Genomic DNA, 24,467 nt, shown 5'->3' on the forward strand with positions numbered 1-24,467 from the left:
TTACAAAAACAGGCTCTACATCTCCATCAGAATGCCAGATAAATCTAATAACCCGATGAAGCAAGAAGAACAGAAGACTGTGAAATTCATTAGGGATATTGCAAAAAATAACCAAGTGAAATTCAGTTTGGAAAAAAATGCATGATGCAGGTTGGAACTCCGAGTGAGGGAGTTTGCCGGACCACAGGAGGTCAGTTCCGGCCCCTATTAGTTGGGCCCCCCTCAACAGCCACGGACCCAGCTTCCAGTCCCAGCCACCAGGTTCTGCTTCCAGCCCTGGCCAGGCTCCCTGCCCCAAGGTTGCTGGCCCAGCTCTGCTGCTGGCCCTCCTGTCACTGCTTGTCCCCTCCCCCACCGGCCCGACTCTGCTCTAAGCTGCCACTGGCCCTGGCCAGGCTCCTGGTTGCTGGATCAGCCCTGCTCCGAGCCCCGGCTGGGCTCCTGGCCACCAATCCCCTATGCTGCTGGTCCATGCTCCCAGAAATCAAGGCTGTCTGGTTCAGGGCCTATCTGGACCAGCAGTAACCATGGTCCTGACAGATCATGGATGTTGCCGGACCAGAGAAGTTCAACCTGTAATACAAACAAGAAAACTACACACTCCATACAGAGATACTTAGTAACACCTTGATCCAAAGTCCTTTAAAATCAGTTGGTGTCTATCCATTGACCTCAGTGGACTTCATGTAAAGTCCCTAATTGGACATCTAAAGTAATAATGGACAGCACATTATCATAGACATACATTTTCTGAGTGTAATGGCTGCCGGAGCATTTTAGTGCCTTAGCAAAAGTTCCCAGTTGATGGGAGGCAATAGAATGTATGGCTCAGATTGTAGGAGTAACTGGACTACTACAGTTGCTTCTGGACCACACATTATAATGAAAATATTGACAAATTGAAGGGAGTTTGAAATAGATCAGAAAAAAATGACAATAAGAGGGATAGATTTTTCAGGAAAGATCTGGACAGTTCAGTTCATAATATTTGGGTATACAACAGATACAGGAAGAGAGGGGAATATACCGGTCTGCAAATATATGAAGAATGTAAACAGGGAACTAGAAGAATTGTTTAGTGTAGTACACTGAAATGAAACTTAGAAATGTTAGTAGTGTCTGAGCATGTTAACTAACCATTATACCTCATAGCATAAGGACACTTCACAAATATTTGAGTTAAACACGAAAAGGAAAAACATTTGTGTCCTTTGCACACTAGAATTTATAATAGAGGTAGTTAATTGGTGTTAAAACAGATTGAAAAAGAGAGAAATGTAAGGCTGTGTATTATTAAAGAAGTGTTGACAGTCAGACACATATGGCTGTGGAACAGTCTCTCTTGGGCAGTGGTGAATCTGGGACTTTTAAACTTAGATTGCTAGAAAATGACTGTAGGGAAGAGTCCTGCATAGGCTGGGAAATTAATTGGATAATCTAATGGGTCTTGTGCTCTCTCTAACTTCTATGATTCTCTGTGACTTTGCTCAATAGTCTCCTGCCTGCTGGGGAAGTCAGAAATAGTCACATGAATTCTCAGTATCTTTATTTAAAAATAGGTTAGTTTTTATCCCTCTTGTCTTTCTCAATCCCTTTCCTTCTGTACCAGGTCCTGTGGCAGCCTCCCCTTCCCATTCCCCTGTGCTGCTGCCTCTGATACAGAGGCAGCAGGGCAGGAACCTTTGCAGGAGCTGGTACTCATGGGGAGCACTCCTTCCCACCTCTCCCCCACAGGCAGCAAGGGGGTGGGGTGCACGTAGTTATTAAAATTAACGGATAAGCCCAGTCTTATTGTTTAATTGTGTAAATGACTAGATGCTAAAATCTCTATTTTATAGACTTAACAAAACATGTAGATGGCATCATGAGCTTTTGTGGGCACAGCCCACTTCTTCGGATGACCCGAGTTCATTCTGTGCAGACTAACTTCGCTACCCCCTGAAATCTCTATTTTAGTGGGTTAATTAAGAGGGATTTTACATACTTACTTTATGGCCTTGTTAGCCCCTTAAATTAAAATACAATTTTATTTCTAAAACATCCCATGTAAATGCTGTTAAAAGAATTGGTGTTCTTCCAATTGATTGGTCTGGTGTCTAAATTATTGATGGAAAGTATTTGTTTCAAAATTTTGAAGATTATATTTTTTAAGCTTACACAAAACAAACATTTCCATTATTTATGTTTAAAACCCACTTAGTTGTTTTAAAACAAATAAGCATTCCCCTGTAGTGTTTGAAACCCAAACACTGCAACAGTGTGAACCAGAAAGTGAAACTGATTTTCATTGTCCAACTTAAAATATTGCAAAAAGTAACTAACAAACTGCATATGTGATTAAAAATACAGAGCTTTATCATAATTTTAGGTATAATCATTTTAAGAAGACATTAACAACAAAATAAGTGTTCCTTTAAATAGGCACTTTAAATAGGATGGTATAATAACTCATAATATATCACTTTAAAAAAGACTAATGAAAAGTTATACCAATTACCGTGAATTAGTGTATATAACCCGCGGGTTATACATGTTTTTACAAACCCCGCCTAAAGACATACTGAAATGGATCTAAGTAATCCGTTTCTTCCAAGAAAGCTTGGAGTTGCAACACCACCGCCGGCTCAAGTATCTTGCCCAAAAAGGGATTATTAGCAACTGGGTGATAGTTATTCAAATGATGTGGGTCCAGGGAAGGCTTCTTAAGTAACAGTTTTATCACCGCCTCTTTCAAGGTGGCGGGAACCATACGAGATCTAAAAGATGCATTAATAATCGCCTGGACCCAGCCAGTCATCCCTTCCAGGCTAGATTTAATAAGCCATGAAGGGCAGGGGTCAAGCGAGCATGTGGTCAGTGACACTCCTCCAAGCACCTTGTCCACATTCTCAGTCTGCAATAGCTGAAACTGTTCAAAAAAACAAACAAACCCCTGACTGGGTGGTGCGTTTAGCACATTCAGTTCCCTACTTACATAGCAGCCAGAGTCCAACTCAGACTGAATGTGAGTGATATTTTCTGCGAAGTGCTTTGTGAACAGATCACAGTGAAGAGCCAAAAGCTCCTCCATTTCATGATGAGTGCCAGACTGTAACAAGTCCCACACCACTCGAATCAGCTCCGCTGGACGGCATTGTGCAGATGAGATACAGGTGGAAAAGTAGCTTTTCTTCGCTGTCAGCACTGCTGCAGAGTAAGCTCACAATTCAGCTCTAACTCGGAATTGATCGGACTCAATATATAAGAGAGTTTGTGCATCTGTCTGAGAGTCCATTTGTCCATCTGCGAGTCCGTTTGCTCAAGAACGCCTACTAAACTAGGACCACCAAATTTGAGGTGCAGATTCCCCTTAGCCTAACTTAAAGCAGGGTCAGGATTTAGTTGTAATAGGAAAACGGGAAGTGCCTGGCATGGGTTTGTTTTCTATAACATAGAAAGGGAAGGGGCTGATTGGAGGGACAGCTATACTGCAGAGTGACCACTGGGGGCAGCCACACCAGCAGGAGTGTGGCCAGCTGGGGATGGGGCTCCACATTGCCAGCCACCAGACTGGGTAAGTGGCACCCCTGCCCCAAACAGTGCCAGATGGGGGTGAGCCCCCCTACTCACTGGCCCTGTCACTGTGACCTCCTGGGGCTGAGAAGCACAGCCTGGCTCCCACCAGAAATGCCCCTTCCTCCCCCCCGGAGATGCTAGGAACCGCACCTATCCCAAAGAAAATGTCGCTCCACCCCTGAGGAAAAGCCGCCTCCCTAGGAGAGCCTGGGAACCATGGCCTAGACACCATAGAGAAGCTGCCCCCCAGATGAGAGGCAGGGAATCCCGGCCTGACCCTGGGGCAGCTGCAAGCTGAGGATACTCCGCAGAGCCCTGGCCCTCCTGGACCAGTTGGAGGGGGGCAGTTGCAAGCAGGGGTCAGCCGCTGGACTCCCAGGGGCAGCTGGAGGCAGTGGCTAGCCCCCTTCTCCCCCCCCCCACTCAACAGCCTGGAGTGTGGGAAAGGGCAGCTAGAAGCTGGGGATGGCCCCTGGAACATCGCCCCCCCCCCCACGTGCAACCTGGAGGCCTGGGCTGGTCAATTCAGCCCGCCCCTCCAGTAGTAGCCATTGCCAGAGCAGCGCTACCTTCACTGCCACGCGTGGCCCCATTAAGTCCCCTACCTCCCAGCCTCCTGCGCTGAGCTCCCTATCCTGAGTCATGCACCTCCCATCCCTTTCCCTGAGCCCCCCAAACACATTAAACGGTGTGACCTAAACCGCCTTCCCTCTGCTCTTACTCCAACGTCCTCCACCCCCTGCTCTGAGCCCTCCCAGATTCTGCTCTCACTCATGCACCCCATCCTCTACCCTGAGCCCCCCACCCCTGCCCTAACTATAGCACCCTTCACTCCTGCCCTCAGCCCCCTCACCGAACCCTGTGCCCTCATACCGTCACCCCTGCCCTCACTCCAGCACCCTCCACCTGCTGCCCTGAACCTCCCAGCCCCCTGCCCTTCAATCCTGCACCCCAACCCCTTTTTATTCAAGCAGAAGACAGAAAAAGTGCCAATACTGTTTACCAACAAGCTTAGTATAATGTTTGAATCACTTGCCTTTCTTTTAGCCATCTTTTCCCTTTTGTTTTTGAAAAAAATACTATCGTTTTAATAAAGCGTGTACATTTTCTTTCTATTTTCCAAAAGAACCCTAAAAAACATTATTTCACTTCAAGACCCAAGCAACGCTGGGTAAATCTGCTAGTATATTTATACAAATTAGTATAATGTACTGCTGTTATGTGAAATAAAGTAATCTTAAAATAATCTTTATCTGGGATTAAGCGTTTCTGATTTACCAGTGACCTGTTTTCAGAGTATTACAAAATCATTATGTATACAAGTACCAGATGAAAATGCTACACAATGTGAGGTTAGAGAAAAACAGTTTTACAGCAGCATCTCTATCTTGCCAGATAAATGACTATAGTGTTTTAAGGACAAATCTGCAGAGCAGAACTCACATCTAATGAAAGTATCTTCTTGTGGAAGAAGATGCTAGACAGCATTATGGGGACACCACACAGAAAAACATTGCTGGCCACTCTCCTCCCCTCCCCCCCCCCCCCCCACTTGTTTCTTACATTAGGATCCTCCTTTTTGCTGGCAGACTCGAGAGATTTTTTTGAAGACTTGCATGCTGATGTGATAGGTGCAGGATTGGCTAGAGAAATTGGCTTGATTAGGCATGGAGACTAAATTCTTCTTCTGTCCTTCAAGATCCCTTTCTAGGCAAGGGTTGAAGCACATTGGCAGGTCAGTGTAGGGAGATGTGTTGTCACTATCTGAGCCATACCTGTTGTAGACAAGCAGAAGATGCCAATTTTTAGGTCTGTCCCTAGGGATCATTCACCCCAATTAAAATGTAAACTAGTCTTCTTCTAATTATGGACATTTTGTTTAGCTGTTTAGATACAAATAAAATCAATGTGAAATTTCATCTTAGTTTGGGTGTTTGATAACTTAATCAAGTGATACATTAACATGACAGGTTTCTCGATGCAGGCTATATATTTAATGCTTCGTAACTTTTCTGCAAATACATTTTCCATGGGGGATGATGGCAAGAGGGACAGAAAAGCTTTGTGCTTTCATTTTAGCTATATTATTACAATTATTATGATTGTCATCTCTTTTACTTGAATGTCAGAGGGCCTTTAGCTATAAAAATAATCTGATTATGCGTTTGATATGGTCTTGCATGATATTCTTATCAATAAACTAGGAAATGCAACTTAGATGGGGCTACTATAAGGTGGGTGCATAACTGGCTGGATAACCGTACCATTAATCATCAGAGAGTAGTCATTAATCATCTCAGAGAGTAGTCATCTATAAAAAGGGGAATAAGAACAACCCAGGAAACTACAGACCGGTCAGTTTAACGTCTGTCCCAGGGAAGATAATGGAGCAGGTAATTAAGGAAATCATATGCAAACACTTGGAAGGTAATAAAGTGATAGGGAATAGCCAGCATGGGTTTGTGACGAACAAGTCATGCCAAACTAATCTGATAGCTTTCTTTGATAGGATAACGAGCCTTGTGGATAAAGGAGAAGCGGTGGATGTCATATACCTAGACTTTAGTAAGGCATTTGATACTGTCTCGCATGATATTCTTATTGATAAACTAGGCAAATATAACTTAGATAGGGCCACGATAAGGTGGGTGCATAATTGGCTGGATAACCGTAGTCAGAGAGTTGTTGTTAACGGTGCTAAATCCCGCTGGAAAGGGATAACAAGCGGAGTTCCGCAAGGGTCTGTTTTGGGACCCGTACTGTTCAATATCTTCATCAATGATGTAGATATTGGGATAGAGAGTACGCTTATTAAGTTTGCAGATGATACCAAACTGGGTGGGGTTGCAACTTCTTTGGAGGATAGGGACATAATTCAAAATGACCGTAGCAAGTTAGAGAAATGATCAGAGGTAAACAGGATGAGGATTAATAAAGAGAAATGCAAAGTGCTCCACTTAGGAAGGAACAATCAGTTCCATACATACAAGATGGGAAGCGACTGTCTAGGAAGGAGCATGGCGGAAAGGAATCTAGGGGTCATAGTGGACCACAAGTTGAATATGAGTCAACAGTGTGATGCTGTTGCAAAAAAAGCAAATATGATTCTAGGTTGTATCAACAGGTGTGTTGTAAGCAAAACTCATGAAGTCATTCTGCCGCTCTACTCTGCACTAGTTAGGCCTCAGCTGGAGTACTGTGTCCAGTTCTGGGCGCCACATTTCAAGAAAGATGTGGAGAAATTGGAAAGGGTACAGAGAAGAGCGACAAGAATGATTAAAGGTCTAGAGAACATGACCTATGAAGCCAGGCTTCATGAACTGGGCTTGTTTAGTTTGGAAAAAAGAAGATTAAGGGGGGACATGATAGCGGTTTTCAAATATCTTAAAGGGTGTCACAAGGAGGAAGGAGAAAATTTGTTCCTCTTGGTTTCTGAGGACAGGATAAGAAGTAATGGGCTTAAAGTGCAGCAAGGGAGATTTAGATTGGACATTAGGAAAAAATTCCTAACTGTCAGGGTGGTCAAATATTGGAATAAATTGCCAAGGGAGGTGGTGGAATCTCCCTCTCTGGAGATATTTAAGAACAGATTAGATAGACATCTGTCAGGGATGGTGTAGATGGAGCTTGGTCCTGCCTTGAGGGCGGGGGGCTGGACTCGATGACCTCTCGAGGTCCCTTCCAGTCCTATGATTCTATGATTCTATGATTAATGGTTCACAATCCTTCTGGAAAGGGATAACAAGTGGGGTTCCACAGGGGTCTGTTTTGGATCCGGGTCTGTTCAATATCTTCAATGATTTAGATATTGCTATAGAAAGTACGCTTATTAAGTTTGCAGATGATACCAAGCTGGGAGGGGTTGCGACTAATCTGGAGGATAGGGTCATAATTCAAAATGACCTGGACAAATTGGAGAAATGGTCTGAGGTAAATAGGATGAAGTTTAATAAAGACAAATGCAAAGTGCTCCACTTAGGAAGGAACAATCAGTTTCATACATACAGAATGGGAAGCGACTGTCTGGGAAGGAGTATGGCAGAAAGAGATTATCTAGGGGTTGTAGTGGACCACAGGTTGAATATGAGTCAGCAGTGTGATGCTGCTGCAAAGAAAGCAAACATGATTCTGGGATGCATTAACGGGTGTGTTGTGAGCAAGACACGAGAAGTCATTCTTCCGCTCTACTCTGCGCTGGTTAGGCTTCAATTGGAGTATTGTGTCCAGTTCTGGGCACCGCATTTCAAGAAAGATGTGGAGAAATTGGAGAGGGTCCAGAGAAGAGCAACAAGAATGATTAAAGGTCTAGAGAACATGACCTATGAGGGAAGGCTGAAGGAAAAGGGTTTGTTTAGAAAAGAGAAGATTGAGGGGGGACATGATAGCCATTTTCAGGTATCTAAAAGGGTGTCATAAGGAGGAGGGAGAAAACGTGTTCATCTTGGCCTCTGAGGATAGAACAAGAAGCAATGGGCTTAAACAGCAGCAAGAGAGGTTTAGGTTGGACATTAGGAAAAAGTTCCTAACTGTCAGGGTAGTCAAACACTGGAATAAATTGCCCAGGGAGATTGTAGAATCTCCATCTGTGGAGATATTTAAGAGTAGGTTAGATAAATGTCTATCAGGGATTGTCTAGACAGTATTTGGTCCTGCCATGAGGGTAGGGGACTGGACTTGATGGCCTCTTGAGGTCCCTTCCAGTCCTACTATTCTATGATTCTATGATTAAGGGTTGTAATCCTGCAAACCACTATTCCCTTGAACCATCCGCCTGGAAAATAATGGGACTACTCGCATACACGAGGCTTGCTAATTTGGGTTCTTAGGTTTGATGTGCATAGGCTCACCCTCATGCTTAACTTTACTATGGTGACTGGTCCCATTTAACTCAGTGGAGCTGCTGATGGCAGTAAAATTAAGCGCACACATAGACCCTGATCCTGTAAAGACTTAATTTTTTCCATTTGGGCTACAATGGGTTAGCATGCCCATATGCAGGAATTTCGGGGTGTGTGTGTGTGTGCGTGCTGTTTTTGTAAACGTGGACCTCAAGGGTGTGAATGCACCCTCCATAGTCCCCCACATAAGAAGTGAAATCAGCCCCAGCCTTCCCCCAGCTGGTCAGAGCATGGGGCGGAAGGCTCGGACAGCACACTGTCCTGGCCTTCCCCATGCCAGCCGGAGCATGCTTACTTGAGGGAACTTGGGGGGTGTTTTTGCACTCTTCGCATCCCCCTGTGTATGGGCCTGGTCATTATCTGAAGAGGTTAACACCCCATAATGTTTAATTTTAGAGAATTGGGAGTCACAAGGAAAGTAATCTTCATTTTGTTTAATGTAGTCCGTGGAAGTTAACAACTGCTTTCCAATTTGTTGTTTTAATTGAAATGTTCTGGATCTGCCTTTACTATGTGAACAAACACCTTCTGGTATTTTGTTTTAAATATATCCGTATATAAACATGAACATTTCTGATACCCAATATCCATACAATATTTAAAATTTGCTTCTTCAGCTAACATTTTAAACCCCATCCCACTGAACAAAACAAATCCTTGTTCTAAAGAACTTAGTGAAGAAATAGGAACTCTCGCATTCTCAATACCACAAATCACTTCACAAGCCTTTTCTTAATCACTATTAAAAATTAATTTGAAATTTAAAAGGTTGATGTCAGTGCAAACTAGTATTCTGCCCTGTGCTTATGCATATTGTTTTTATTAAAATGTTTAGATAATAGTAGGGCTTGAAGGGTTTTACCCATGCAAGCTCATGATTTTACATATTTTTGTTAGTATCTAAGGTGCCACAGGACTACTTGATGATTTTCAACTCTGAATAGTAATTTGAGGGGAGATTAACCGTTCCTTCAGGCACTCTCAGTTATGCATATTGTAGTGTTTTGTATTTTTATTTCCAGTAATACTGATGTATGCATTTTCATGGGACCTTGTCAGTGTCCCTCTTCGTAATCACTCATGTGATAGAGTAACAGTATAAGACAGGACCATTTTTTTTTGTCATCTTCTGACTTTGTCTACATTTTTTAAAATTAAATATCAGCCACGGCTGTGCTTTAAAAAGTGAAAGTGTGACCGTAGTGGGTGTGGTGGGTGAGAGGTCTCCTCACACTCTTTGTAAACCGTCTCCATGAGGGGAGTAGCTAATGCGGAACCATGTAGCCTGGTTTACATTGGCATTTTACAGTGCTGTAACTTGTGTGGTTTTTTTTTTCATATCCCTGAGCCAGAAAATTGCAGCATACTGAAGTGGCAGTGTAGACTTAGCCTGAAGCTACACATCTGAGAGGAGATTCTTGTCTAGCATGTTAGATTGTAGATGCTCACAGCCGGCAACTGCAAATTCTTGACTTAATTGGTCATGCCAAACATGTAAGTGTAGTACAAAGTAGACCTGACACAGGAAGCAAAAAAGTTCACATTTTCCAGATCAGTGTGTAGTTATGGACTGCTTCTGAATATTACAGGGAATATGTTTGATCATTTCTGTTTTCATCTTCTACCTGGGAGACTGGGAGGAGACATAATTAGAAGGCAGGGGATTGGAATAATGAGCAAGATATCACTGGCAATGGCAGTACTTCACTATGTATTCTGAAAATTAAAATAATTGAGATATATTTCCTTTTGCTATGTTTGGGTGTTTAAAATATATTTAACTACTAACTTTGTTTATATTGTTATCACCAAACACTTTTTCACTTGGTTATTGTGACTAAAAAGGCTCAGAGGAGTAGCTGTATCTGTAAAAACAACGAGGAGTCCTGGGGCACCTTAAAGACAAACAGGGAATAGGCTTTTGTGGTAAAACCCACTTCATCAAATGAATTGGAGTGGAAATTACAAAGGCAGGGGTATAAGAACAACAAAAGAAGTTACTTCTCAAGTGTAGGACCGGTGTTAATGAGGCTAATCAAGTCAGGGTGGATGTATCGGTTTTGCAGCATTTGATGTGGAGATGTGAATATCAAGAGAGGGGAAATTGCCTTTGTATTGTATTAACCAGTTAAAATACTTATTCAGTCATAAGTTGATTGAATCGAATTTGCAAATTAACTCCAACTCAGCTGTTTCCCTTTGTAGTCAGGTTTTAAAGTTTTTTGGTAGAAGACTGGCTACTTTTAAATCAATTACTGAATGTCCAGGGAGGTTAAAATGTTCCCCTACAAGTTTATGTGTGTTACCATTCCTGATATCTGATTTGTGTTCATTTAACCTTTGTCATAGAGACTGTCTGGCTTGGCCAATATACATTGCAGAGAGGCACTGCTGGCACTTGATGGCATAGATCACATTAGTGGATGTGCATGTGGATGAGCTCCCGGTGGTGTGGCTTATGTGGTGAGGTCTTGTGATGGTCTTGCTAGTATAGGTGTATGGACAAAGTTGGCAATGGGGTTTGTTGCATGGACAGTTTCCTGAGTAAGTGTATCTGTGCTGTGGCGTATGGCTGCTGGTAAGTATTTGCTTCAGGTTAGGGGGATGTCTATAGATGAGGATTGGCCTGTCTCACAAGGTCTATGAGAATGAAGGATCATTTTCCAGGATAGGTTGTAGATTGTCAATGATGCACTGGTGGAGTTTTAGCTAGGGACTGTAGGTGATAACCAATGGTGCTCTATTATTTTCCTTGTTGGGTCTGTCTTGAAGTAGGTGAGTTCTGGGTACTCACCTGGCTCTGTCAATCAGTTTCTTCACTTCCCCAAGTGGGTGTCTAAGTTTTAAGAATGCTTGATAAAGATGTTGTAGGTATTTGTCTCGGTCTGAGGGATTGGAGTACATGTGGTTGTATCTTAGGGCTTGGCTGTAGACATGGATTGTGTGATGTGCCCTGGATGGAAGCTGGAGGCATATAGGTGAGAATCATGAGTAATTTCTCATTTTGGAGCCACTTTGCTTTTATCATGTAACAGAATTCAATTTAATGAACCACAGCTTTCCTTTAGATCCTGGTTATATTCAGACAATCAAATTGCAACCTTCTAATTCATAAGGCCAGTGATGGATTAACACCCAAATCTTCCTGGCTACGTCTACACTGGCCCCTCTTCCGGAAGGGGCATGTAAATTTCAGCAGTCGTCGTAGGGAAATCCGCGGGGGATTTAAATATCCCCCACGGCATTTAAATAAAAATGTCCGCCGCTTTTTTCCGGCTTTTAAAAAAGCCGGAAAAGAGCGTCTGGACTGGCCCCGATCCTCCGGAAAAAGTGCCCTTTTCCGGAGGGTCTTATTCCTACTTCAAAGTAAGAATAAGACCCTCCGGAAAAGGGCACTTTTTCCGGAGGATCGGGGCCAGTCTAGACGCTCTTTTCCGGCTTTTTTAAAAGCCGGAAAAAAGCGGCGGACATTTTTATTTAAATGCCGTGGGGGATATTTAAATCCCCCGCGGATTTCCCTACGACGACTGCTGAAATTTACATGCCCCTTCCGGAAGAGGGGCCAGTGTAGACATAGCCCCCATATATATTTTGAAAGATGCCTGTGATTTGTTGTTGTGTTGTCTCTTACTCACATGAATAAATCGAGCTCTGCAAATCTGTGAATATCAGCTTTATATCTGTGGATATCTGCATCCAGAGCTCATTTTTGCGGATATGGAAGCGGATACAAATTTTGTACCTAGAACTCTGCGAATTTGTGGGCATCCACATCCATGGATGTGGCTATCCGTGGATCATTTTTGCAGATGTGGATACAAATTTTGTATCTGTACAGGGCTCTATGAATAAGCATCATATAATTCCCTTGATAACCATGTGATTAGTTGCTAAACATTGTGTGTATTTTCCTGTGGACAGAGAGATAATAGACAATGTTCCACTTTTTACTCTCTCTTTTCATATTGTTGCTCAAGTAAAATTGCAGTAAAACATTTTAAACTCAAAGATTCCATCAGTTTCCAGAACACGTAACACTACTAAATACCAATAACTGCTTGAAATGCAAAATATTTTTTAATGGGGCCAATCTTTGTCCATCTTCCTAACTTGAATATATTTGCATAGGGTGGCTGCCCTATCACACCCTGTTCTGCACAAATATGGCCCAGTAAGTGCTCCATGTCTGGTTTCCTCTTTGGCAGTTCTACTGTGTGTCAGAACTGTAGTCACAATGTTATCCCCCCTCCCTCAGTGGGAAAGAGAGGCACTTGTTAGTCCTAAACTATGTATCAGCTTCCTGAACACTCCTCAGGATTCTACCAGCTGTTACTTTGCCTGGCAGCTTAACACTTTGTGTACCCTGTTCTCCCAAGCTCCTCAAATCATCCACCAGTAGCGTCCAGCCCTTGTCACTGGACACTCTCAGTAATTATCGGGTAAGCTGTCCCCAAAGAAAGAACATATGCCAGCTGGAAGGTTGCAGTTTAGACCCTTTATAACACAACACTGCAATCTATTTATGGTGAAAATAAATACAATACAGGTTCATTAGCAAAGCACAGAAACAGATTCAAGTGAGAATTGAGTCAGAAGAATGAAAACAGAAATGGTTACAAATAAAAATGCAACATGCTTTCTAGAGACTGAAACTTACTACAAACTTGGCCTAAAATATTTAATTATCCTAAAAGAGCCCTTAAGGGACTCTTCCGCTGACCAGACTCACCACGGGCGAGTAGATTGTATAATTTGTCGAGCCCTGCACATATCCTCCTCCTCTCATGCCCCCACTTTTTATGGCGGGAGACACCTTCCATTCTTTCCAAGAACTCTACAAACGAGTGGCTGATGTCCTTGAGGTCTCCCTGGTCAGCCTCCCCAAGACCCAACACAAACTGACTAGCATACTTCATGCCTCACCAACCTCCAAACTGGCCTTGCCCATTGACCCTGCACTTACGGACCATGCCACGGTTATATGGCAGATGCCAGCCACAAGTCTACCGGTCTACAAGAAATCTGACCATAAATACTATGTGGCCCCAGAGGGTGCAGATTTCTTGTTTTCTCATCTCGATAGAAGATGCTGTTAACCAAAGGGACAAACAGAGCACTACACACACTACCCCATACAATGAAGGGTGGAAGTGCTTTGACCTCATGGGTAGAAAGGCTTATTCCTCGGTCTCTCTTCAACTCCGTATATCAAATTACACAGTGATGTTGGCAAAATACAACCACCACATCTTTGAACAGCCCTCACACTTTATTGACAACTTATCAGATGACAGAAAAGTACAATTTTCTGCCAGTATAAATGAGGGAATGCTGATCTCCTGCACCACCCTACAGGCTGCCCTCGATGCATCTAATACAGCTTCCTCATGAAGTGCAGGTCACGATAGAGGATCTCCCAGGGATCAAAGTTGTTCGCTGACACCACCAGTGCATCCCTCCATTCACTTAAGGATTCCAGAACAACGTTGAAAACCCTTGGGATACATGTACCAGCAGCCAAGCACAAACAGAACAGATATTTTAATCAGAGATACAAATCCTCCCCCTTCAACTAATCTCAGATGCATTCTGACAACAGGAGGAGACAACGACAAACTAGGTGCAGACAGGCCATTGACCAACTGGCCACGTCTCAGCTGTCCACCTCGAGCCAAATGTTTTGAAGATCAGGTTGAAAGTCCGATATCGCCCCTTCATCCAGAACAGCCCTAATCTCATCTGCTATTCCGCCAACGTCTATTACCCTTCTTCCACCATTGGTCCTCTATCATGACCAACAAGTGAGTGCTAGAAGTCGTGAAGGCTAGATACTACATTCCGTTTACCAATACCCTTTCCACCCACCCACCACCCCATCCCTTTTCAGGAACCCATCTCACAAGAGCGTTCTACTCCAAGAGATCGAGCATCTTCTCCACCTAGGTGCTATAGAACCCGTACCCCAGTGTCACAGGGGCAAAGGCTTCTACTCACGCTATTTCCTCACAACAAAGAAATCAAGAGGGTAGAGACCAATCTTCAATCTCAGGAGACTCAACCATCATATACAATGTGAACTCTTCAAGATAGTGACCATAATACCAGCCCTAAACAAGGGGGACTGGTTATTGACTCTCGACCTCCAAGATGCTTATTTTCATGTGCCCATCCATCCAGCACACCGGAAATACCTGAGGTTTACATTGGGCACTGCACATTTCCAATACATAGTGCTATCCTTTGGACTCTCCACAGCCCCAAGGGTCATCTAAAAAATTATCGCAGTCTTGGCTGCCCACCTCCACGAACAAGGGATATCCATATTTCCCTATGTCAACGACAGCCTGATCAGAGCACCCATGCATCAAGAAGCCCTCGAGGCAGTCTCCTAAATCATGTCTTTATTCCAGATCCTGGGGCTCCAAATAAATCTATCCAAATGCAAGCTCCAACCAGCTCAGACCATAGAGTTTATAGGAGCCTATCTCTACTGCATCCAGGCAACCGCCTCTCTTCCACACCACCGATTCCAAAAGATCAAGCACATTTTTGAGGTGCTGCAGACCAGCCCACAAGTTCCCGCAAGAGCTTGCTTACAGCTTCTAGGCCACATGGCAGCAGCCACATCAGTGGTGTTGCACGTCAGGTTACATATGAGGCCAATGCAGCAATGTCTCAGAATGGTGTACAGATCCCATCACACCAGTATCAACTAGCTGATTTTGCTCTCAAACAGGATCGAGTGCTCATTAGATTGGTGGGCGGATCTAAAAATGTGTGCACTGGGGTACCCTTCTGCAGAAGTCCCCCGATGATTGCGATCACAACGAACACCTCCCTCCTGTGGTGGGGAGCGCACTCAGGCCCCCTCACAGTCCAGGGATGATGGCAGTCCCACAAGCGCTTCCTCCACATCAAATGTGTTGGAGCTCCCAGCGGTATGATATGCACGTCAGAACTTTCTGCCACAGATACAGGGCAACACTGTACAGATTTTTACAGACAATCAAGCCACAATGTACTACATAAACAGGCAGGGTGGAGCCAGAGCCTATTGCCTGTGCAAGGAGGCAACCCACCTATGGTCGTGGTGCATAGATCACAGTGTCTATATATAAGCCTCTTACCTGCCAGGAAGGACAATGTTACAGCAGACACCCTCAGCAGGAAGTTCACTTCCAATCACAAATGGGAGATGGACGACAACATACTTCACATGATAGTCACACGGGGATTCCCAACGATCAACTTAATTGCAACCTTTGTGATCAGAAAGTGTTCACAGTATTATTCACATGTGGGCATTGGCTCACACTCACTCTCTGGGGGATGCCTTTACAATACCTTGCGACACATCCCTTCTATATGCCTTCCTGCCAGTCCCTCTACTTCACCAGGTGGTCAACAAAATAAGAGCAGGGACAGCATTAGTCATAGCATTAGGTTGGCCCCGCCAGACCTGGTACACTTACCTGCTCCACATGTCTATAAGACCTCCTTGGCAGCTCCCGATAGCCCCTCATTTCCTGACTCAGCAACAGGGCCACATCCAGCACCCATCTTCCCACATCCTTTGCCTCCGAGCATGGCTCCTCACTGTATTTCCACAATAGAAGCCACATTTATGGATGAGGTCAGACAAATATTAATAAGTTGCGGAGTCACAACAAGAAAATCCTACCTATACAATGACGAAGATTCTCTCTCTAGGCGAGCCAAAGATCGGCAGATCCATCCATGATTCCACTGGGTGATATATTAGAGTACCTTTTACACCTAAAACATACAGGCCTCTTGCTCAGGTCGTTAAAGGTACACCTCACAGCATTAACTGCGTTCCATTAACCCATTGAAGACAAATCGGTCTTCGCCCTCCCCATGTCTAAACGCTTCTTAAAGGGCATTTAAAACATGTTTCCGACAGTTAGAACACCAGTCACAGCCTGGGACCTAAACCTCATACTACAAGCTCTAACCCATGCACCATTCGAGCCTATGGGCACGTGTTCAGTGTTGTACCTATCAATGAAAGTTGCTATTTTAGTCGCACTTACGTTGGCCAGAAGGGTAAGTGAAATCGGGACTCTGATGGCTGACCCACCCTTCACCATTTTTCATAAGAACAACCAAAGTTCTTACCAAAGTTACTTACCTCCTGGCATTGCAACAAACCTCTGGTATTACTTGACTTCTGCTCAAAGCCTCACATCACTGCTGAAGAAGCTAAATGGCACACACTCAATGTGCATCAGGCAATTGCCTTCTATCTGGAAAGGAGAAGGGCAATTAGTAAAACTAACAGACTTTTCATTTCCACTGCTGAAAGATCCTTGAGCATGCAAATCTCTACGCAGAGACTTTCCAAGTGGATTGTAGACGGCATCTTCCTGGCTTATGCCAGCTTTAATCAGCAGCCACCACTCCAATTACGGGCACATTCCCCAAGGGCCATCGCAACTTCTACAGCCAACCTTAGCAGTATTCATCTCATGGATATTTGCAGAGCTGCAACCTGGTCTTCTGCACATACCTTTGCCAGACATTACGCCCTGGAGACTTACCTGAAATGAGGCACTGAATTTGGACACACAGTCCTTACCAAAGCTCGGCAAAATAATTAGCTGAAGTACCTGCCTCCTATTACGGGTACTGCTCTATAGTCACTACGGCGGAGCACCCAGAGGGACACTCCTTGAAGAAGAAGAGAAGGTTACTCATTTTGTGCAGTAACGGAGGTTCTTCAAGATGGTTGTCCCCGTGAGTGCTCCACCGCCTGCCCTTCCTCCCCTCTGCTCAGACTTGTTGTCCTGCCGGGGCAGAGAAGGAACTGAAGGGACAGTTGCCACCCATGTGTGGCAGCGGTGCCGCGCTGGCTGCCTGCCTCACCTGAGCGGCCCATCGGAGGGCACTTCCACCGTAAATCTCCTACTAGGTGCGCAGCGGTGCCTCAAGACACCCACAGGGACAACCACCTCGAAGAACTTCCGTTACTGCACGAAGTGAGTAACCTTCTCTTTCAGTTTTCCAAAATTCTGCTTTAAATATAAGGAATGTAGATTCGTCATTTAAACCCTGACTTCAGTATCTGATATGAGGTTAAACCAACATTGAAAAGGGTCCGTTTGTGAGAAGATGATGAAGTGTCAGCGTTCAGGGTCACTGCATTTGTAATCATTCTCCTGCTGTGGCCCATCAAGGGCAAGAACTTACCAGTTTCTGGTTCATCAGCTGTCAGCTCTCTTGGGCAGCGATCCACATTTCTCTCCCTCCCGACCCCAGGCTGTACAATTCCCTGCCTATACAGTGATAGTCTCAGCAAGCTAGACTGCCTGAACAGGCCAACGCCTGCTCTTTTTCTCTCCATAGGCTATACACAACATAATTGCACTCAGTTACAAGTTACAACGCAGCTTTGTGGAAGCCATTTTATTTTTAAGGTGAAAGAATTACTGATCACACACATCAAAAACAACACAAGACCTGACAGCCTATGGCACGCGAGCCCACTTTCTGTGGCCTCAGGACGGCCCGCAGCAGCAGGCCGGAGCACCGGCTCTGGTTTCCTGCTGGGAGGCAGGGCAGAGTGGGAAGGGCGAGTGGGTGGCCTGGTGTTGTGGCCGGGATGGCCTGGCAACACCCCGCGCTGAGCTCTGCGTCCCTGGGGCTGCCCCTGCCTGGCCTGGGCATGCAGCTCCCAGGAGCTAAGTGATTAACCCCCCTGCCCTTCCCCCATGCTAAAGGCGCTGCCCACTGTTCTGGGCTGGGAGGGGGACAGGCTGCTCCCCGCAGGGTGTGTGCGGGGGCGGGCAGCCCCTTCCCAGCTCCTTGCTGTGCCTGGCTGGGCTGGAACCAGCCCTGAGCAACCCTGGGTTCTGCCTGCCCAAGCCCTGGAGCAGCAGCCTGCAGGTGAGGGTTGGGCCAGGCAGGGAAGTGACTGTACCCCAGCCCCAGCCCCTTCACACCCCAGCACTGCTCCTGGGGGATTGAGTGTCTCAGCGCTGCTGCCCTGCAAGTGAGTGCGCTGGGGGCACAGGGATGTGGGGGCAGGAGGGGGGATGAAGGAGGATGCGGGGACAGGATGGGAGGGGGTAGGGGTTGCATTGAGGGGTCGGGGCAATGCAGGGGATCAGGCTGGGGGAGGATCATGGGGCTATGGGGAGCGAGGCTGAAGCAGAGGGAAGATGTGAGGGGGGATACAATTTTACTTTGCAGAAGCTGCACTTTGCTTCCCTCCCCAACTAGCTGTTTGGCTGCATTGTTACCTTCTCACCTTTCCTGCATTACTGCCCCAGCCCCCTCCCGCCTCCAGCCTCCAAACTCCCTCTTGTACACCCACCCCACACCCTCTCCTGCCACTTCCAGATCCTGCCCTCCTCACCCTGTCCAGCACCCCACCTCCTGCCCAGATCCTGCATCTCCACCCCTATCCCTCTCACTGGCAGGCCCGTCCCCCACGCTGAACCCCTCGTTTTTGTCCTCACCCCTGAGACTAAGGAGGTCCACAAAATCCACCAACTCTGGAACCCCAGAAAAGTAAATCTGGCCTATGGGAAGCCCTGTACCTGAGTCCTCCCTGTCCCTTCCCCTCATCCTGTGGGGCTGGAGCACCAGAGGAGTGAGGTGTCTCAATTGGTGGCCACTTCAGTCAGGGTTGGGAGTTTTTGGAGGAATTTTTTTGCTTCTTTCTTGTGTGCTCCCCAGCTGTGGATCAGTGGCCCCCGGCCAAAAAAGAGGTTCCCACTCTTGCCATAAATAAAGAAAACATTCAAACCTTTTGTGTAATTCATATTTTACTTTATGGGAAGTTTGATAAATTAACATGAGAAAGTTAAAACGCTGAATCTGTTTAATAATTTAAATTAAACCACTCTCCCTAGCTGCAGCACTAGCAAAATGGCTCAGGCGTAATCATGTAATTAATGGTGAGTTTCCATTAGCACAGAGGTGTGCCCCGGGGCCAGTTCAAAAATTTTTGAAGTGGCCCCCGGCAAAAAATTATTGCCCACCGCTGCATTAGCAACTGGTGGTCTGCGGAAAGGTTTGTATTGACCCAGGTGATCTAATAAGGTTAGGAGGCCATATTAGGTCAAATTATCCAACCATTCTGCAAGGACCCGGAGCCCCTTCCAACAGGATCTTTGCCAGATTAGAAAGTGGGCCCTGTGTCAACTTAACTTTAGGCTAAAAAGTGTTTTCTTTACTGGTTTTTGGAGAATTTAGTTTGAACGCGTATATGTGAGCCTTCCCTCAAGGTGGTATTTCTCTCGGGGGATTATAACCTGGCTGATTGGCCTGTTACCACCCACTGTTGTTAGCTCCTGGTGGAGCTGTGGTAGCCTTTGCTTGTGGAGCAGATCACAATCGTATATAAACCATTTCCAGTACTGGACTCTAAAGATGTTGCACTGTGTAGCAATATTTGTTACATCTCTCCCCCGCCCTCCAGAGGTTATAAACAATCTCGACCCACAATAGCACATAAACTTAGTACAATAAGCAGTGTTCCCTATAATCTTTTCCATCCATGTGCATCGAGGTATGTGTCAATGTGCACCACCAGGAGAAACACAAACCTAGCAGTGGGCACTCTGCTAACCCGCTGGGCAGCACTGGAATCTCTCCTGAATGGCTGCATAAGCACTCATCTTACAGGGAATACCGACAATAAGGTCATTTAAGGATATTGCAAGAAATCTGCATATCTGTCACAGAGAGATTGTATGTTTGAAATATTTTCTTTTGGGTGGGAAATACGTATTTACTACATATACTACTTCAAGTCCAACTTTAGAGGATTCATAAAGATGTATATAAAATATATTGGAAGTTCAGATAAAAGATCCTTTTGTAAAATTGACACTTTAAACTGGGTCCCTCTGCACAAATGATTTTCCATAAATGTACAGAGTGAGAATGCATCCACTTATATTTGTAAATTTTCTTCCTGTATTTTATAGTGTGGCAGAACAGCTGACAAGTAGTTAAATCCATGTACGCTCTATTTGCTTATTTTCATGTGGCATTTGTGCATGTTTGACTAATCTATGAATAACTTCTGCAGACAAAGTGAAATAGTCTGGTAGAGAACAGCACAAAATAGATCCTTGCCAGTTTTCCTGAGAAGTTGGCACCACTCTTTATTGTGTTCTCCACGTTATGTTTAAGCCCAAGATGTGCAGGGTAGCAGAGGGAACTTCATGCAAACATTCTTCAATGAGTAAGAAAGGGAACAGCACAAATAGTAAGTTTAATATATTCCAAAATCCACTAAAGTCAGCAAACATTATCAGCAAAGCAAACTTTGTTATTGTTTTTTTAATCTAATTTTAGGAACAGGTTCCAGTTCCTGTTTATCATCCAACTCCCAGCCAGACTCGGCTAGCAACACAACTGACCGAAGAGGAACAAATTAGAATAGCGCAAAGGATAGGCCTTATACAGCACCTGCCGAAAGGAGTCTACGATCCTGGACGAGACGGTTCTGAGAAGAAGATTAGAGAGTAAGTTACACAAATGAGAAGTTTTACGTTGTTGTGGTTTATTAATTATTATAATTATTATTGCATTTTTGCAGGGTGAGAAGTTGGGATAATCAGCATTCCTGTGCCAGAGGCTGTCATCCATGTGAAGGCTCTGTGCAATTTTAGGGGCAGGGCTCGACAAATTGCAGCGAAATACACTCGCCAGACCCACATTGCGCATGCACCAGACCCGCATTGTGCACGGATACACGGATTTGTCGAGCCCTGTTTAGGGGCATAGCATTGAGAGCACTGCTAAGAAAGCTAGTGCTGATGGCGTTCACGTTCATTTACCCAGGAAATCCCCTGCCTGTCTACGAGTGGGTGAGGTGTAAAGAACAGCTTTCCCACCAGTGGATTCCAGCCACAGTAGAAGAGGCTTTTAAGGGGCAGGAGGAAGCGAGATAGTAGCATAGATTGATGAATTGGCCCCTTCACACACACACTCCTCCCTTCAGTTTGCAAGTTGTTTGTTCCCTCCGCATATGGACTTGGAAGAATGATTTGGCCTACATGTTTTGTCCCACAGTTTAACTCTGAAAGCCTTGTGTTTTTTTTTTTAAGTGAAGTTATGATTAATATTTATAAATCAGCTACTACAAATTGCTTCATACCCAGCCACGTCACTTATTCATTTTAAAGTAGAAATAGCTTTGGCTGAGTGAAGAAATCAATTTTTTAAAAAGCATTAAAGAATTGGTAATAATGGAATTACTTACATAGCACCAGTGCTTTTTTGGTAAGGAAGAAGGTCCTGGTACTCTGGGGCAAACCTGTTGAGCCAAAAAAAAAAAAAAAAAAAAAAAAAAGCGCACTGTGGGGCAAAAATGTGGTCCTGAGTAGGCTTCCATTAGGAGCCGAGCCACCCCTGGAAAACAGGCACAGGGGAAATCCCATTCCTTTTCTGTGGTCTTGGAAAATAGGTAGCGGTATGCCATTCAGGGCAATGCCGTCAGAAAAAAAGTGTGGTATAGCACCATTGTAAGGCACTGTTCTTCTCAGGCAAAGATGATATGGTCCACCCCCTGGAACCTTATTGTTTAAATTAAATGCATGCAATAGTGGTAACTGAGGAGAGGCAGCTGAAAATGGTGAGAGTCAGAGAGCTTGTCTGATTAACGAGAGCTGTACTATACTGTGCTGAAATCTCAGAGTTTAGTACAGCCACATTGGAGGTATGTTTGCACGTTTCTCATTGTTTTATTTACGTTATTTTATTTATGGGTGGGATGGGGAATACTGAAGAGTTTAATTCAGCCTTTTACTTTTCAAGGCTAATCTTTATATTTTATTTTTTGTTATAAATGGTGTTGGGCATAGGATGAAAGAAAATTGTTAGGTTCCTTAACATAACATGTATTCAGATACTTCTGTGATACTAAACTTGTCCTGGTATTTTTCTCTAATAAACACATTTCATAGGAGCAGAGAACTGCTGTTTAACTTTCCAAAGGGATAAGAGTATCGTAACATTTCTCCACCTTCTTTTTCCTCAGATGTGTGATCTGTATGATGGACTTTGTTTACGGGGATCCTATCCGATTTCTGCCATGCATGCACATTTACCACCTGGACTGTATAGATGACTGGCTGATGAGATCCTTTACATGCCCCTCCTGCATGGAGCCAGTTGATGCAGCACTGCTTTCATCATATGAAACTAACTGAGCGAGGTTCTGCCTCTGACTCTTCCAGGAAACCATCCATTTTAATGGGTTTGATGCATTGTCATTCAGCTCAAAGAGCCAGGGATCAGGAATTAAGATCATGCACAAAGAGTACATTTCCTAACAATTCCTGAATGGCTGCAGATATTGGAAACACACATACTATTTTAGGGAATATAGAAAAAGTAGGAAGTTATTTTATGTAAAGCCTTGACCCAGTGTTCAAAAACATTGCTGTCCTTAAAAGCCTGTTCTTACACACATACATAGGAATTAAACAAAGTGCTATTAAAAGCTGTGAATGTTCAAATTGAGTGTATCAGATTTTCTGAGACGCAAGATAAGGATTATTTTCCCTAAAATAAAGTAACAATTCTTGTCTGGTTTCTTTCCCAAGTCCCTGGCATTTGGGTCAAGGCTTTATTAAAAGCTACATTTTATAACACTGGCACAAAAAATAGTTTTAAGCTTGTTTGCACAGTACTTTTATTTTCCATTGGAAATGGAATCCATTGCCTTAGGTCTTTTTAAATAGTGTATTGTTATCGTTGGGCTGGCTCTACGCTTGAAATCCAGTTTATTTATAATCTGTTAAAAGTGCTATATTTTGTTTGCCGTTAGTATTATGTAGAATTCAAAGTGATCGCCTCACCTGTAAGCAAATGGAGGTGCACCGTCCCTTTTCAACATGTGGCAATTCAATGCAAGGATGCTAAACAAATCCGACAGTTACATTTTAGTTTACCCTTCTCTGTTGTTTTCTGTCCTGTTTTTCCTTAATTCGCTTCACTTTGGATTAGACAATGATGCTTAAACTTAAGTGTCAACGTTTTTGTTTTATCATGTTAAATGGACCACTGTGCTTCAGGACAAAATGAAAGCGTGGCCATGGTCATTAAACTGTTCAGGAACCATTTATTTCCCTTCTTACAAAATTAAAGTCAGTATTGATTCCTTTTCCTGCCGTTACCCCCTTCCAGGCCCTCCAAATATCTTAGACCATGGCAAAAGGGTACTGCATCGCTCCTTTCTGTAGTTCTTCTTAGGATATTGAAATTAAAAATAAACATACTGTATCTCAGTCTCTGAAATGTATTTGTTAAATCCTGCTGGTGGACATTTCAGATTTAAGAAAACTGTATTTTTGATTTGCACAAAGTTCATAGCGTCCGAAGGGAAAAAATAGCACAGCTAATGGCGGAGTCGTACAAGTCTCTACAATTCTGAAGCAAAAAAAGTATGTGATTGGTATAGATGGTCTAGTAAAAATTGTAGCGGTCAGTCTTTTTTATCCATTTAGCACGTTTATTTTTTTTCTTCAATGTACTCTATTGCAGTGGTCCCCAAAGTGTGTGGCCAGCCCCCACAGAGGCAGAGAAGGAGCACTGTCCTGCCTTGTTCTGACCCCAGTTGCAGCTCCACTGCATCTCTCAGTCTAATTCTGCCCCACCTTCAGCTCTGCTCTGCCCCCTGCTCCAGCCCCTTTCTGCCCTCAGAACAGCACCACTTCTAGACCCAGAATCCCCCATTCCACCTTCAGTCCAAGCTCTTCTGCTAAGACAATTGTGCAGAACTGGAGAGGGGAATTTGGACAGATTGCACTACTGAGGGTGGGGGTTCACCAGGAAATGTTTGGGCACCACTGCAATTTTTATACTCTCTGTGCAAAACTGATACGGTGAGGAAAATAGGATGCAGTGTGAAATTAACCACATTGAATAAGGGAATGTTTTTGATCTACATATATAGTTTGAGTGCTTGATGTAACAATTTATATTTCAACACACAAGTACTTTGAAAACTTTGTGTAATTTATAGAGCAATCA

The 24,467-nt window shown here is 44.2% G+C and overlaps 1 protein-coding gene across 1 annotated transcript in view; it reads left to right on the forward strand.

Annotated features, from left to right (window-relative positions):
• Nucleotides 1–23,722, forward strand: part of RNF11 (ring finger protein 11) — a 61,471-nt gene extending 37,749 nt beyond the window's left edge. The window contains exons 2-3 of the mRNA XM_006126424.5: nucleotides 20,784–20,953; nucleotides 22,471–23,722. Coding sequence (XP_006126486.1) covers nucleotides 20,784–20,953; nucleotides 22,471–22,642 — 342 coding nt within the window. The 3' untranslated portion in view covers nucleotides 22,643–23,722. The remainder of the gene's footprint in view (nucleotides 1–20,783; nucleotides 20,954–22,470) is intronic.
• Nucleotides 23,723–24,467: the final 745 nt, after the last annotated feature.

Source organism: Pelodiscus sinensis, chromosome 9 (genome assembly GCF_052426305.1).
Source record: "Pelodiscus sinensis isolate ZL-2025 chromosome 9, ASM5242630v1, whole genome shotgun sequence".
Lineage (NCBI taxonomy): Eukaryota > Metazoa > Chordata > Testudines > Trionychidae > Pelodiscus > Pelodiscus sinensis.